Source organism: Lampetra fluviatilis, chromosome 54, assembly GCF_964198595.1.
Source record: "Lampetra fluviatilis chromosome 54, kcLamFluv1.1, whole genome shotgun sequence".
NCBI classification, from domain to species: Eukaryota; Metazoa; Chordata; class Hyperoartia; order Petromyzontiformes; family Petromyzontidae; genus Lampetra; species Lampetra fluviatilis.
In genome coordinates this window covers 8,672,624-8,689,923 of record NC_136328.1, presented here as the reverse complement: position 1 = coordinate 8,689,923, position 17,300 = coordinate 8,672,624, and the positions used below count along the sequence as shown (strand labels likewise).

Sequence of the window (17,300 nt, the reverse complement as noted above, 5' to 3'; positions counted from 1 at the left end):
ATATTTCTTTCTACACAATTCGATGATGCGCGTGTATCGTGGAACCTTACGAATTATGGGTTCATTTATTGACGCATCATGTGCAAACCTCTAGCAATAGGCGACAAACGCAGACATGTTGCGATTCACGAATATAAATCATAGCATGAATGGGGACAACCAAATCGAATCACCGGGTGGCGTGGGATAGTGAACACTCGTCGTCGAAAACCGCCACCACTCGTTCTCGACTGCTCATGGAGCGAAGGCGACCGGTGCGAGAACGCGCGGTCCTGCAGTGTTTATTCGCGGCACACCGCCGCCAACCACCACCACAAACCGCTCGACTCCGCACCGTCAATCGGGAAAGGATTCATCAGTATTCTTAACATACATTCACAAAGCAGCGGTGGAAATTCCAGGGCTCATTTATTGAGTCCACAAATTTAAAAAAACCGGGGGGCATTTACAGTGCAATGAAATGAGGGATTACAACAATCCAACCATCACATAATTATTTTTGGGTGAGAACTCACGAGACCGGGATTGAGTTTAATTTGCAAGTGGCCCTGGATATGGAACAGCGGCAGCGCATTCTCCGCTTGTCGTAGAGGCTCACGGTTTTCAAACCCGACAGGCCGCCCTGGGAATTTATACAGAAACGTGCATTAAAGTAGTTTAAAATTAATTTGCTGCTGTACATTTCCACATGATAGGCCACTTTGAGCTATCATTTTTGGCCAGGTTGCTTCTGAAAAAATAAGTTACTACCTCGGTGGGCTTTGCCTGGTAGAAAGGGGATTGTATAGTTTTATTTGTAGGCTTTTGGGCGATTTGTTTACCTTTGCCAGAGTTTGCACTCCCATCGTGTTTTTGTATTGTTTGCTGTTGTAACGTTTTCACCCACCCCTACTTGACATGTGAAAAATAGCTTTACAGCTCATCGGATTCCTCCAGTATAAATACAATATTCCGATTCTGATTGCTGTAGGCGTCTTAACCAGAAAACGCTCCCCGCCGTCTGATGCACAGTGGACGTCAAAGATCCCGCGACGGCGTTCGAAGGAGCATTAAGGCCACGTGTGCTAGCGCCACGCAGTCCAAAGTTGGCAAAAAAAATAAGACCACCCCGCTATTTATTCAACCTGGGATTGTGTAGTATCTGTAAGAATGTTGAACTTCTTTCACACCGTACGCAGCCAACCGTGCTAACCGGAGGCAATCGCGGGCCCTGCCCCACTGCGAAATTGTATCAGGACTTTCTTGAAATAAAAGTCAGCACTCGGCGAGGCTTAACCTGGGTAAACAAGCGTAAAAGTAATAATAATAAAAACCAGGCCAGCTACGGCAATTGACTTGACATCAACGATGTGTACGAACGCGTACCGAAGATGATGACGGTAGTGGGAGGAGGGCGGCGGGCGGGGGGTGTGGGAGGCTTAACGCGTGAATTTTCAGTTTATTGCAAAAATTTGTACAGACGCGGGAAAACATTGGGAACAGCCGAAATGTGGCCGTGGAGACCGAGGGAGTCACACCGGGCACGCTCCGCCCGCACCTCGAGTCGACAATTGTCCACAATCGTGAGCTGTTACAGAAGTAGTAATGTCACGCACAATTTAAATACACCATGCATCGTTGTTATCGGGGGGGGGGGGGGGGGGTTGTCTATAAACAGAATCGCAAGCAGTTTCCAGCAGAATGAACGCACCGGATCGATAATCAAGACGTAAAACTGCATGGCAAAACAAGTTTTATAAAATGAAGCGTCACCGACCCTTGTAATAGCGGCCTACGCGCCACTTCATGTGCGCACCGCCAGAAGTAACAAAAAAAACACTCTATAACTCTTAAAATCATTTTTTCAACAACAGACTGATTACATACATTATGCTGTTCAACTTTACATTTGACATCTCTTTTAGAGTTGACTGTTTAATGTCGCAAGCGCGTTGACAGAGCGGTGCAAAGTGTGGTGTCCAGACCTCGTCAACATCAACTTGAGGCCAACTCTCCCCACGCGTCATCCAAGCACCGGGGATGGAAAGCTCCGACTCTCTTGTGATCACCACAAGGCCGGATCCACATGCCACAAGTCAAACAGACGCAGGCAGTGTGCGACATAGGACTTTGACCGTTCGTATCCACCGAAGAGGCATAAAACCTCTTCGGTGATTTTATTCCTCCTTGACTTGACTGCGCTTCAACGACAAAGAACGTTTCCACTCGAGGTGCGTTACGCAAACGGACACTGTTTTGGCGGGGTTGCCAGAGGAGGTCCCGCCAAACAAACGGGACGGCAGCCCCAATAAATCCACTTTGGACGCGGGTCCAGAGCTTACCTATGTGAGTCGCACTTTTAAAAATAAAATATTTATAAAATGTATTGAGCAGGCTCTGTAGAGCGAACTCAGTAAAAGCTTCCACCGGAAACAGGGCCGCCGTCATCCTCTTACGCGCAACAGGGATGCGTTTGAAAACCCAAACGGAATTCAAATGCTCGACGCTTTCATATTTATTCGCCAGGATAAACTAAACTCCGCTCTCTGTGATCGTCAGCAGGGCAATGCCAATTGGGATTTGCTCCATGGTGGTTGGTCACAGACCTCCCCCCCGCCCCCACCACTCCCCCCCCCAACGCCTTCAGTGCTGCCTCCCCAGCAAGCCCAGGGTGGTGTCGCGCTGCCCGGGAGCGATTTGTGTGCCCATCCCCTGGCTGCAGGCAGCCAGGGGATGGGCCAGAATCCAGACCTTGGGCTCCAGAGCCACGGTGCAACACGGAATTTTTCGGAGACAATCGCTGAGTCGGCGAACCGGAAAGCCCTCCGTCGACGCCCGGTGGATTGTGACAGCTAAGCGCCGGCCTGGCCTGACTGCAAGACCCAACCCGGCGCGGCGGTGCCAAATTGCTAAGCGGTCTGGCACCAAAAATATATACACAACTTAAGAGCCCTAGGCGCGCAGGCAGGCGAGAGACAGTGAGAGACAGGCCGCACGCTCGTTCAGTCTTTAGAGAAGAGGTCGCCCGCCGAAGGTAGCGGGGCCAGCCCCTTGGTGCTCGCGGGAAGTTTGGAGAAGTCGGGCAGGTTCTGGATGTGCGTCCTCAGCTCCTTCCGCACCAGCGTCACCTTCGCCAGCTTTTGCTTGTACTCCTGCATCGCCACAAGTGCCCGCCACGCACGGCATAAACAGCACACGGGGCGCACACACACGGCAGTCCGGTGAGCGCACTGACGGGCCGACGTGCCGACACTCGCAATTTAAGAATGCAGCACATTTACACCTTGCTGAGGTTATCATACCATGCTTTCCTGGAGATGAGAGCACTAAATCAAATTGGCACTTCAAGGGGTAATTATACTTCGATCTAAAGCTTTCGTGACTGCAGGGATTTATATTCTTGGTTCTTTCGGTAAAGTCACGTAGAAGGCAAATAATAATATTATTTTATTATTTCCCTTCTATGTGATTTTACCGTAAGAATGAAGAATATGGTAATTATACTGTTGTGTATATATGCGATGCGTTCCCAACAGTGTTATTTCTTACATATATGAGGGCTTCATTGGGGTATTGGTAACTGCGCTAATAATAAACATGATCTCATGATTAAAAATAATATTATTATAATAACTTAAGTATTATGGACTGTAATTACCAATGCATTCTGCTGTACTTCTACATGGCAGTAGTGAGAGACGAGGTTGGAGGAGCTATGGGCGGGTGTGTTTTTTAAACATCGGCGAGGGATGTTCGTACTGTAATAACATTGAATGATAAATGATGCAATAACATTGGGAATTTTTTTTTAAATACATAACCGTGACCACGAATAGTGATAATCGAACCGCGGCGGGGAGGGGTGCTCCTGGCTGGCTCGGTGCATCCGTCGATCTCATTGGCCGAGCTAATGCAAACAAAATGGCGGCGGGCGCATTTCCCCAGTGCTGCGTTCCCTTACTCGTAAGCACTTTTTTCTATTTAGTGATTTTCTTAATTTTTTGTTGTTGTACATGTATTTCTCCAGGACAAAGAGCACTGTAATGAATCGGCGTTCTATGGGGTCGTGCTAAGCGAGGTCTGCCTGTACCAAGCTGGGGACTGCCTGGCGCGTGACATGTCTGCGCAGCGTGGAGATACCTTTAACGAGTTGGCATTGTGGTTTGTACGCTGTTCGATTTTTTAGCTTTGGGAGTGAGACAAATTATTATTAGGGTCCCCAAATTTTTGTTTTAAATGCAGGACATGGAATATCCACTCACATTATTTCAAGGAAAAACGATACGAGGTTTACTCTTTGGTTCTTTCGGTAAAGTCACGTAGTTAGACAAAATAATAGATCACGACGTTTCGATCGCAATGCAAGCGAAATGAAGACGTGACTTTACCGAAAGAACCAAAGAGTTTGGATTCCTGCAGTCACGAAAACTTCAAATCAAGATTATACAAGGTATGTATGTTGAACCTCTTTCGCACCGTACGTAGCCAACCGTGTTAATCGGAAGTGCAGGGGAAGGACAGCCTAAGGTAAGGCGGGCAGGGTGGGTGCACATGTTGTACTCCGAGTGGATAAGGTGGATGAACATTGTGTACAAGATAGAATGGACATGACTTAACGGACATGTCTCAGGAGCAGAACAGACCAGCTGTGTGGACAATGTGTGCATGGCAGGGCAGAGACAGAGTTAATGGAGATTCCTGACAGTTTGGTGGACAGGTTGAACAGGCAACGTGCAAGCGGTAGGGCGGACAGCGCAGGGCTAGTAGCAAAACAAGGGTACGGGCACCTCCAGCTTGCGCTCCTTCTGGGCGAGCAGCTCCTTCTGCGAGCGCAGGTAGTTAGCGAGCATGCGCGCCAGCTGCTTGCGGTCATCAAGTTCGGCCGCGAGCCGCCCGTTGTAGTCGGCCAACAGCACGCACGCCTCCTCCACCATCCGCGACAGCCGCTCCGCCGACGGCGCATCTGCAAGCCGATCGACCCGGCGCGGTCACGTTAATGTTTGCCAGGCGCGGGCGCAACAAAGGGTTGGGGTTGGACGCGTGGGTGGGTGGGCGCGCATGCGTAGACGGAAGCGGTCAGAGCGCCAGCAATTCCACGTTTAACGGAAAGCCCAGGTGTCGCGAAGCCATCGAACCGTGGCGAGACCTCGTACCGAACGTACGTTACGACTATCGTAGGGCACCTTTGATCTTGGAGAGTAGCGAGGGGTCCTGCACCTCAGGAGGCAGCGCTGCTATCCTGCGCCGCACCGCCGCATCTCCCGACGCCGCTTGTTCCAGCTCCTGCAGTGCCTTGATCAGCTCCTCCGTCTGCCGGCAGGTGGGAGGTGGACAGAAAATGTTGCATTCGCTGATGAAAATTGGGTGTCAAAAGAATTACATACAATTTTTTTAATAGTTTTAGTTTCTTTATTTGACAAGAGCCCGGTAAAAGGCATGAACCGTAATAAGTGGGGTGGGGGGGTGTGTACAAAAATTCCGCGAACTCAGTGCTCCTGGGTTCTGGGACGGGGAGAAGATTGGGGCTCAGCGCCCCCACTCACACAGGGACTGCAAGCAACGGGAAGTGGTAAGGTTAATAAGGTGAAGGGAAGGCCAAGGAAAGAGGAACAAAAGTAAAGGGGGGGGGGGGTAACGTAACAAAATAGTCCAAAACAAAATAACCTACACACACGCCAAAGTGAACTTGCGTCGAAGTTTTTTTTTTCATTCTAGCAAACAACGAGCTGACGAAAGCCGTCAAAGTGTGACGGCGACCGTGGCCACCCGACAGAGACAGAGCGAGAGAAAGCGAGAGGACGGCAAATCAGGGCCGGTGAGGTTCACCTCGGGGGGTTCGCGCGGGGAGCAGTTGACGAGGTAGTCGTCGTCGTCCTCCTCCTCCGTCTTGGCCACCTGCACCTGCTCGTGCCGCCGCTTGGCCGCCTTTTTGTCGCCGCCGTTGCCGCTGGCGTGGCCTGCGGCGACGGGAGGCGGCCTCTTCTCCTCCGCCTGCCGACTCACGTCCGGCGCCGCCTTCTTTGGCGCGTCGCCACCGGGCAGGGAACCTGTGGCACAACGTCGCGCGCGTCAGTGAGTGCCGACGTCACCTCCGAGCCCCCCACGCGTGGTGGCGAACACGAGCGAATCGCGGCAACAAACGAGAGGAGCACCGCCATTCAGGGGCGAGCACGGAAGTTTAGAACGTCGTTGCGGGAGCAAGCCATCGTGTGCACTCATGTTACGGCAGCGTACAGAAGATCCGTAATGATGGGTTGGCCCTTTGGCTACCTGAGATGCGTTTGGTTCATTTGTTGTTCGAACATGTAGGTCAAGATGTCACCATGGCCAATTCTGCCGATGCTACCACACCCCGCTAGCGTTTCCTTCCTCACGCCAGATCCAGTCGTTGCTGTCGAGTCGAAACCCAACCTTGGTGTCCGCTCTCACAATAGCCCACCGCTCGGCTTTTTTGGTCTTGCAGTTCGTCGCCGAACCATGAGAAATTACGTTCGTCGTTTAAATTGAAAGCGTTATAAATAAGCCAATCAATTTTACTTCATAGTAGTAGACCCTGTGAGGGGGCATTCAGTAACGCGTAATCACGAAACCGGTGTGTAGTTTTCATCTTATTTGGTTCTAAATGTTTTTTTATTCACAATGAGAAATTCTCTCCTTTTTTTCTTCCGTCCTTTTTTACTTCACCCATGATTTTTTATGATGATAATCATCGTGATGGTGATGGTGGCGACGGCGACCACGATAATGGTAATCAAGTTGATGATGACGGTGGCGGCAAGAGGTGTGAGTCGTGACGATGATATCGGAACTCACCGATGGCCCGTCGGATCTGGTCGATGAAGTCCGCCTCGAAGACGGCTCTCTCCTGCCAGATGGCGAGCACGCGCTCCATGGGCCTCTTGCAGGAATCCTCCGCCTCTCTAGGAATCGTCGCGCAGGGAATCGGGGCAGACGCAGTGGGGACACACACGCAGCCACTCAGCCAACATCGTCATCAGCCATGGATTAAGGCCTCCAAAGCCGTCACCATCTGTCACAATACTGAAATGTAATCATCTACCGACCACCACGGTGGCGAGATGTTACCTACCTGGCCTGGTATACAGGAGGTCGTGGGTTTGATCCCGACCCCGACGACTGTATATTTGGAGTTTGCATGTCCTCCCTGTGGTTGCGTAAATTTTTGTCCGGGTTCTCAGGTTTTTTCCTCCACATTTAGAATCATGCATTTAGAATATTTGTCCACTATGCATTTCCAGATGCTAAGTCCCTTTGTTGAGGTTTTATTTGTGGCCAGGTCGTTTCTGACAAATAGTGGGCCTTACCTGGTAAAATAAAAAATAGTTTAGTTTGAACACAGAAGCTGATTATTTAATCGCTCTGTCTCTTCTGTGGATGTCCTCTCGGGTGCGCGTTCCATTCCTCGGCTGCCACTACATTATTATTCTTTGAACCTCGGCCAATGAGGGGGTCCAGTAAGTTTAACGCCGCTGGGTTGCAGGGCTCCGTAACGACCGGTGAACTTCAACTCGCATCGGAGAAATGCGCAGAATGCCGCAAACGTGCGATTCGTGGCTCAAACCGACAAGCTCGTCCCAACTAACGGCGACGCTTGTGCCATAACAACACTCGTCAGATGCCGACGGCGGGGAGGGGGGGGAAAGACGCTGAGGCACACGCCGCGGCATTGCAAGCCACGGCACGCGGCGGAAAAAAGGTAACAAATGGGGTCCCCCCACCCCACCCACCCCCATGCCCTCTATGGGGGAGTAGGGGGTGGGAAGATGCCCCGGGCCCGAGTACCGAATGTCTCATGCAATTCTAGAAATTGCGTAATCTAAGACTTCTCGCTCCGAATACACATGGGATTCGGGCGAAATAAATTGCGTGACTTACGAGAGAGTTTAGGGGCAGTCGAGAACACTCACCAAGTCCGCCATTGGTCACGTCCACACACAGGCGCTCCCACACAGACACACACCATCACAAAGAAAAAGATCCTGCGTATAGCCATAACAGACTTTTGGGGCAAGTGCTGTAAGCGAGGACCTATGCAGGCCAGCACGGCGCATGACGGGGCGGGTGGCCAGCACCATGCCCGTCCGCCTTTGTCTCCTTAGTGGCAATTTTTACACACCGCACCAGGTCACCGGTGTCGATGGCCATAAGCGGGAATCGAACTCGGGTCGCCGGGTTCGTAGTGCAGTGCGCTAGCTTCTGCACTACCGCTCCACATATCACAAATACACAAGCAGAGACACACACTGCCACACACTCACAAACACACACCCAAACTCACAAATGCGCGTGCACAATAACATGCAAATACTCTATCCCATACACACACACATTGTAAATAAATACAGTTACAAAGATCACCCATATAACTTTTTAACAGACTGTTAGCGAGCAACTATTAAGGCGAGCACATTGCATAAGATATATACACACACAAAAACACCCTCTCACACACACACACATTAAGAGATTCCCATGCAAAGTAATGCCCTCAAACAATTTCACACAAAAACCACAACAGCTGCCATTCGCCAACTGATTTACATACAGGCACTCACACACTCGTACAAATGCATAGAAAATCAAACCAACATCACTTGAAAGAAAAATGAATAATGTATACAACTTACCTCAGCCATAGATTGACTGAACACACAGAGCGATTACATCATGGTGGCCATGTTGGTTTAGGGATTTTGCAGCGGCCATGTTGCATGGGGTTGTTTTCCTGGCAATTGATTGGCTGGTGTAGCGGGAGTGATGAGGTAATCTCCAGCAACCACTGGCGCGTGCCTCACGTTGCAATTCCCGCTCAGTCGCGCACAAATACCCTTAGTTTATGTATGTAGTTTCGGAATCTACGCCAATCGCTGCCTGGTGGATTTTACACGTATTTTCTGTAATCACACTCTTGGATGAATAAAGAGAGCGTATTTCCATCCACACCGCATCACAATAGTGTTAAGTAAAAATGTAACGATTAAATCGCTTCATGAATCAATATCGATTCTTGAGCCTGTGCCATGTTGAGCTGGGTCACTAACTAGGCCACTCCTGACACCAAATGTTGCGTGTCTAACTAACTACACGGAGACGACTTCTGGAGGCAACGCATTTATTTCACCAACTCTACGAACAGCGACTGTAACATGAAGGGGTACGGCCCCTTCAACCTGATAGCCTAAGGGAGGTACAGCCGGGTACGGGTACCTGTTTGCGACCTTGGTGGGGCCGGGTACGGGTAGGCCGTGAGTCACTGGTGAGTAACCGTTTGTCACTCATTTCCCAACGTCTTGTCTCTTCTCACAATTCAAGTTCCTAGAATCAACCCACCCGCGCCTGCAACATGGCTTCATCCCAGAGGTCGCAATCGGGTACCCGATACCCGTACCCTACCCGATACCCGGCTACCCGTACCCTTTAGTGGCCGCTACAATCTCCACAATGTAAGAAAATTCACTCTATAATCGAATCGCGACAATACAATTTTGAGTAGCGGGGTGTGGAGGCGAATCATTAAAACCCTAATTGGAAGACGTTTTTGAATTAAAAACTGAGAGCAGGCACTTATCACTGTTGTTAAACTTAATATTTATATAATTTGTATTAAATTGTATTTGTTCTCAACTGTGCAGGACATTTGTAAATGGTGTTTTGTATGCACCGGTTGATTTTTAGACGTTGGAAAGAGTTTGCTGTTCTTATTCCGACCTCTGTCTCGCTCATCCCCCTCCTGTCTAGTGTTAGCGCCGTTACGACTACGCAAAGCACAAATTTGACCAAACGTAGAACACTCTGCAGCTTTCCCATTTGCGGCGAGTACCCAGTTCCGACCTCACTGCACTCTACAGAAATGAACGTGAAGCAGCCGGATTGATCGAAGATCCAGAACTAATTCACTCCAGCCACTTTCATCCTCGCAGCGCCTTTTGGCTAACCATCGAACAAAGACGGACAACGCACCACACGCTTTCAGTTGCGCTTCTGTGGTCGTCTGGAACGCTATTCCTTCCGATTTTAGGAAGTCACTGAAGCTATGCACTTTTAAATCATCAAGATTGAAAAGTCATTTCTTTACAACTGCTTTGTGTTTAGTTTATTGTCCTTTCCCCCGCACCTCCGATTAGCATGGTTGGCTACATACGGTGCGAAACAAGTTCAACATATATGCATAGACACTCGCCGACCAGCAATCACTCTCGCCTCCTTATCACTCTGCTATCGCTACTACTGGGGTTACTGTTTCCGTGCACTTCACTCGTTGATTCCGCCACCCATGTTGAAGAAGCAGTCTATCAGAATGACGATTCAACCATCACAGTGCAGGTTGCAACTAGAGGCCGACCGAAACTAAATTTCTGGTTTCGGCCGAAACCCGAAACCAGACCGAAAGTTAAAAATTTATTTTCGGCCAAAACCGAAACCGAAAGTTTAACTACACTTTCGGCCGGAACCTAAGCCAAAACCGAAAGTTTAACTACACTTTCGACCAAGACCGAAACAGAAAGGTATATAACCGAAGTTACCGAACACAAAATGTATTAAATATGTCATGATGCAATGCTACTTTAATGAAAAAGAAATCTAGAACTAATCATTCAGAGCCTGCAGTAAGAGTCGCTAAATATAAAATCTTTAGGTGTTACTTACTTAGTAATTATATCCAAACAAACGAATGTTGTAGTTAGGAAACAACAGTTTTTCCGCATTCAGCCAGACAGACTTCCGTCTGTTGAGCGGTCGTATATACATTAGCAGACCGTGGTTGCGGCTGTAACCTCGCTCCCAAGCTGCTGCTGCTGACGTGTGTGTGTGTGTTTGCACCCTATCGTATAGGATTGCCTAGTGCCGACTGACCAGCCGATAGGCAGAGTGATAGACGTAGCACTAGCGTTATATTCTAAAAATACCAAAAGTCAATATCAGTTTCGGGCGAAACCGAAACCAGACCGAAAGTTAAAAATTGACTTCCGGCCGAAACCTAAAGTAAACCGAAAGTAAAAAATTGACTTTCGTCCGAAACCGAAAGTATGCCGAATGAGGCCTTTTGCCAACTTTAGGTGCGGAAACCGAATTTGGGTCGGCCTTTAGTTGCAACCCACCCACCCATTCATTTATTCATTCACCAACTCATGCACCCACCCTTTCTCCCACCCACCCTTGCACCCACCCACCCTTTCAACCACCCACCCACCCTTATACCCATCCACCCACCCTTTCACTCACCCACTTGGTGTGCCTGGTGTAAAGCTCGCTCGCTCACGAGGCGACCTGTGACCTCGGAGACCTCCGCTCACCTGGCCACATGTCCGAAGGCGTCCACCAGCACGGGCCCAAAGTCTCGTCCAAACTCGGGCCCCTTCTTCTTGCTGTTCTGGATCACGTCGTTGGCCAGGTAGAGGAATGTCAGCTTCCGGCTCGGCTTTGCTGGAAGGCATAATACAAAATATCCCGTGTGGCTTTAACAGACTTTGGAGGCTAGTGTTGTTAGCGAGCATCTATGAAGGCCGGCACGGCACACGAGAGGGTCGGTGGCCAGCAACATTCCCGGCAGTCTTTGTCTCCCTAGTGGCAATATTTATACGCTGCACTTGGTACTCATTTGAGGCTGTCGACCTAGGAGAGGCCAAGGACCGATTCAGATAATCGTCACTGGTCTTGGCTGTGAGCGGGTCGCTGGGTTCGTAGAGCAGCATGCCAACCACTACGCAACCGCTGATACACACACAAAGACACAGTGGGGAGCGGCAGTGTAGTAGTTAGCGCGCTGCGCTACGAACCCAGCGACCAGAGTTCAATTTCCGCTCACAGCCAACACCAGTGACAATTATCTGAACCGGTCCTGGGCCTCTTCCCCCTAGGCCGACTCGGCCTGAAATGAGTACTTGGTGCAGTGTGTAAACATCACTACATACACACACAGGTGGACAAAACGAGCCGCCTGCTTCGTAAGATTAATTTCTACCAGGTGAGAGTCCACCGAGTTGGTGCGTTTTTTCCGACTACCGACCCAATCCCCCCGAATACTCAGCACCCAAGCTTGTTGGGACTCGGAAGCCAAGCAGGCTTTGATCCTGCTTGGTACTTGTATGTGTGGGGCCACAAGGTGGCCAAGAAATGGCAGAACGGTACAGCAAAGGATGCCGAAGCCTGTTTGCCGCGTTGAGTGTTATCCTCTTGCGTGCTGCGATTTGCTGTGATTTTCTCCGGGTTCCTCCCACATGAAGCCAAACTCTCACGAAGGTAACCGGCCGGCCATCCAAATGCAGGAGTTCCAGAATAAAGGAGTGAGACTTAAAGCGCTTTTCATGTATAAATAAAAAATAGTTTCCAAAACTAATGTTTTTTTGGGTTAGATCACATAAATGTGTTATTAAACCCACCACAACTCGACAGTCAATTAGTAAGGTTTGTCATGTAAACAAAACGTGCCAATTAGTTACTAGTTCAGCATACCGGTGCGTTGGAGAGCAAACCCACTACAACATTTACAATTCGAGTACCGTGACGTTTCCCTGGTGATTACAACCAGCCTCATCAGGCGATCGCCAAAATTGTCCCACCAAGAGGTTTATGGGTCGCGAAAGGCTACGTTGCAAGTGAATGTTTGTCTCTTCCGTCTCTAAATTGACAACGAATGGTTTTGCAGCAACGACATTTTTTCAGCCCTTCATCAACCCCACCACTGTATGAAGTCCTCCCTGGCCTTGTCTGTTACTGTAAACATTCTTCACCACGCTGGGCAGCATAGAACTACGGTACGACAAAGGACTTTGCCTCACTGCCATCTGCTGCTTGCAACGTAGCTCCGCAGCAGCCTACGACACCTGTTACACGCATCGTGGCTGCCCATCATAGCACTATACAGACTCAAACATAAGCCCATAGCTGCCAAAATCTGATGAGATTGGGTGCATTCCGGGTGATTTGGTCACATGACAATGACACTGCATTAAATAGAAAGGCAATAGTAATTGAGAATTTACACATTCATTGCATTCACCTAAAAGCCAGCCACAGTGACATTTGACCGTGTGTAAGCAAAACAGCAGGGGTGGAGCGGTGGCACAGCATTTAAAGCAATGCGCTATCAACCCGACGATCTGAGTTTGATTACCGGGCCACGTATAACATCAATGGAAAGTGATGTCTGAAACCTAGGTGCGCACGGCCACTTTGCAAACCAGCACCGTGCATCGAGGTGAAGTATAGTCAAACAAAGCACATACATTTTTCACAAAGTAATTTGCGCTCAACACCCGTTTAGCAAAAATACCTGGCCATGATGCAAAAAACAATAACAACACTGAGAGCCAGTTACAGACCACGCTGCACTTTAACGGATTTTAGTGAACTCCCACTAATTGGTCTTGCATCGCGTTAGACAGGCAGTCATTGCCGATTGCGACGCAATGAACAATGTGTTTCTGGTTCCACCAAGTAGTTTATTTTGGCACAAAAAAAGGTTCAGCAGACACAACCTTTGCCAACGACTGAGACACCCTACCTGACCTCCACAATACTAGCCATCATTACATTCCTCATAATCAGCCATGATACAGCCACTGCCGAACGAACGTGTCACTAAGCCGTTGCTACGTATTTCGGACAAGACTCGCGATGCAACACTCCACCTGGCTCCAGCACACGAGCCGAATTCAATGCCGTAACTTCAGTGGCGGACGCCTTCTCGGGCGCGTTCACTCCTTTGCTGGCCACTGCGTCGTTAGGATAGACCTCCGGCTCAACAATTCCAGCCGCAGGCCCACCACGTACTTTCTTAACAATCAATCTGCTGTCTAACTTGTGCAAGTTCTTCAATGCACGTGTTCCTCTTTATGTCAATATCACCTCTTCCAAAAACCACAGTCACTGCATCGCGCGCTTTCAGATGTGCGTCTGCAGCCATCTGGAACGCTCTTCCGTCTGATATTAGGAAGCCGCTGGAGCTATGCACTTTTAATAAACTCGATTGAAAACTCCTTTCTTTAATACTGCTTTCTGTGTTTAGTTTGTTGTCCTTCCCTCACACCTCCTATTAGCACGGTTGGCTATGGTACGAAAGTAGTTCAACATATACATACGCCTACCCATCTTTTTATAACACCACCCCAAACGCAACCTTGTTCCATCACCAGCAACTCCAAGATCTATTTACGCTGTCACCATCGCCTTCGACAACGCCTCAGGTGACTCTCAACCCCTCAGGGTCGGTGGCTCTTGTCAAGAACTTTTGGCAATTTCGGCAGCATTTGGTTTGACTGGCCTGAGTGAGCTGATGAGAAGAAAAAGTTTGAAACTGGTCTAGAACTTGCTGTAATAATCAACCGTTGCTGGTTAACATCAGCCTAGAAGTCCAATACCTCTATGGGCTAAAACATGTTACTTTTAACATTTGTTTACGTAAATTGTATCGCCCATAAATGTGCACACATTTAATGAGCTTGTACATACTTACGAGCTCGAACTGCACGACTCGTCTCCAAGGCTGTGCCCATACCTGTCCGCCCAACTACTACTTAACTCCAACATCACCACCACCAACATCGACTGCACCTTTGCAAAAATGGATCCTCCCTTCACCTCACCCTTCGACACCACGCACATGACCCCCCCCAACCCCTAGCTGCACCTTCACCTGGCAACTACACACCAGCAATGCCCTCTCAATGGTCAGTAAAATCCACTTTCCACCTCCATTGGTGGCCTCTGGCACCTGCGACCGTCACCACCATCTCTGGCGTCTTCACGCCACCACCACCACCACAGCCACCACCTGTACCGCCAGCTCCACCAATCCAATACCAATTCCCGCCAATCGCCACGAAGTGTGGTGATGTCACCACGGCGACCGTGCCAAGCCAGGTGCACTTTGAGGCCACGTGAAGTGTCGAAGGCTCGCGAACAGGTCTCGGGGCAGATCCAGGTGCCATGGGTTGGCTGAGATGACTGGCAAATGCACCAGCTCTACCCCCTACTGTGCTAACTTGCTGTATTTTATCTGCACGGCGCTCCGCTCATTGTTGTGAGCGTCGCTCCTCTGCCCTCCGTTGTTGTTGCAGGGCGACTGCCTCCAACTGCGCAGTAGCAGCGTCCTTCACGAGCCTCCTCCTCCACAGAGGCCGATCTTGACACCGCTGGTTACCAGTCTTCGACAAGTCCACTCGGCTCCACATCCTCCCGTATCGCATCAGTCCATCTCATCTCCAGCCAATGCCGTGGCCGTTTAGCCCCCTCGATGCGGCCAAACAGAAGCTGCTTGGGGCATGCGGTGGCTGGGCATGTGGGCTACGTGACCCAGCTTCACCACCTCCATTAGAAGCCACCAGTAGTAGCGGCCAGGAGCACTACCAGTCCCGCACCTTCAGCGTCACATTTATGGAGCCACTTCACCCGATATCTCCCCACAGCACCTCGGCTGGCACCGCGGTCTTCAATGTCCACAGAACGGGCCAGGTTTGGGGAGTTGGGGGATACTAAAAAACTACACTATTTCTTTGTTACATTTTACCAGATAAGAATGCCCACTGAGCCGCTACGTAGCTCTTGTTCAGAAGCGGCCTGGCTATCACAAATGAAAGTTCAACGAAGTGGAATCATCACGTAATAATGTATAGCAGCAAAGTGCTCTAAACGCGTGATGTTAATTCTAAACGTGGAGGGGGGAAAACCGGAGGAGCCGGAGAGAAGTCCACGCGACCACGGGGGGAGAGAGAGATAAGTTTAAACTCCAAATACACAGCAGCATGGGTCAGGGTCGGGGTTGAACCCACGGCCTTCTTTTGCTGGTTTATCCCTGGATGTTTCTGTTCCGCGTCGTCGCTTTAAAATGTTGTGTTCATATTTTGTTTGTTGCGGTTGCACCCGACTCAAGAGCCGCATGGCTCACAGGGCTATACCTAATGAATGAAATGAAAACTTCTTGTACACCAGGCGAGGTAGTCAACATCTCGTCACCCACAGCCTGCCCACAAGCGCGTGCAGTAACCCGCAATCACTCTCGTCCACGTCTCCCCTCCCCCATGCCGACACCGGTACTCGCGTCTCCATGCCCACACGCTGTTGTGCCCGTGCCCATCCTCACACCCGTGCCCATACCTGTCCACGTGCATCAAACCCGTACCCATGACTCCGTAACCGTGCCAATAACCAATGCCCGTGCTCGCCTCCATGCACACGACCAGGGCCTGTCCCTGAACACACGAGCACGCTGGGCTACGTACGGGGTTCAGCATACAGTACAATGTACCCGCATACCTGTACCTGTCCACGTGCAAACACCCTCGTGTCTCCATCATGCCATTCATCATCATCGTGCCCGCGTGCGCACCCGTGCCGTGCCCCACCGTGCAAGGGTGGGCACGGCTCGTGGGGTCTGCCCTCGTACCCGTGCCCACGTACCCGTGCCCACGTACCCCACGTACCCGTGCCCACACGCATGCCCCCCCCCCCCCCCGGTGGTTTGCAAGAGTGCGCTCTGCTCACCTCGCTTGAGCTCGCGGTGCCAGACCTGCACGACGCTGCGGGAGTGCTTCCTGTGGTGGATGAGCCACAGGGCGAGCGTCTGGACGCTCTGCTGCGAGTTACTCAGCTCGCTCAGCTTCTTCTCCAGCGCAGACTCCGAGAAGGACGACATTGCCGCCACCACCACCACCACTACGATTACAACAAGCCGTGGTATAGTGCCCGCCGCCGCTCTTAACGAAGGGAAGAAAGGGCAGCGACGACGGCGGCGAAGACATGAACGGCAGGCGGTGGAGGAGCGAGGCGTGCGCCGAGGGAGAAGGGGAGCGGCGAGGTGGGCCACGCAAAATGGCGTCACCGCGCCGCCTTTGGCCGGGGCTCGGGCCGCTCTGGAAGCGGCTGCGCGCGGAGCTTCGAGAAAGCAGAATGCCCCGGGGGCGCTGTTCGAACGGTGCGACGAGCTGGAGGGGCGGGCGCGAGTCCGGTGGGCGCGGTTGGAGAATGTCCCCGGGGCGAGTTGCGTTCGCGAAGCGTTTCGCGGGTGACCGTAGCGGGTCCCTAACGCTGTTGTGACCCAAACTGGTGGCTGCCAATGGTGGGTGGAGGTGGTGGAGTGGAGTGGAGGTGGTGGTGGTGGCCCTCCGATGTGAGATGTCACTCAGAGGTCCCCACAGTCGTCACACCACGATATTTGTAATATCAGTGGTGTACCAACTCCACAGTAACAACACTACGATATTTGTAATATCAGTGGTGTACCAACTCCACAGTAACAACACTACGATATTTGTCATATCAGTGGTGTACTAACTCCACAGTAATAACACTACGATATTTGT

The 17,300-nt window shown here is 50.6% G+C and overlaps 1 protein-coding gene across 1 annotated transcript; it reads right to left on the bottom strand.

Annotated features, from left to right (window-relative positions):
- Positions 1-2,615: 2,615 nt before the first annotated feature.
- RPRD1B (regulation of nuclear pre-mRNA domain containing 1B) lies at positions 2,616-16,855 on the bottom strand. Its single transcript, XM_078879705.1, has 7 exons — positions 16,483-16,855; positions 11,295-11,424; positions 6,793-6,899; positions 5,806-6,026; positions 5,163-5,289; positions 4,767-4,942; positions 2,616-3,131 (listed from the first exon to the last, which is right to left on the bottom strand). Exons 1-7 carry the CDS (start codon positions 16,631-16,633, stop codon positions 2,982-2,984), a joined length of 1,062 nt encoding a protein of 353 aa, XP_078735831.1. The 5' UTR covers positions 16,634-16,855; the 3' UTR covers positions 2,616-2,981.
- Positions 16,856-17,300: the final 445 nt, after the last annotated feature.

Excerpts from the sequence above, each read along its gene's own strand:
- RPRD1B (XM_078879705.1), bottom strand. The coding sequence starts at position 16,633 with ATGTCGTCCTTCTCGGAGTCTGCGCTGGAGAAGAAGCTGAGCGAGCTG. Across the intron at positions 6,027-6,792 it reads CCAGATCCGACGGGCCATCG|GTTCCCTGCCCGGTGGCGAC; the intron begins GTGAGTTCCGAT and ends GTTGTGCCACAG. Across the intron at positions 4,943-5,162 it reads GCTACTCTCCAAGATCAAAG|ATGCGCCGTCGGCGGAGCGG; the intron begins GTGCCCTACGAT and ends ATCGGCTTGCAG.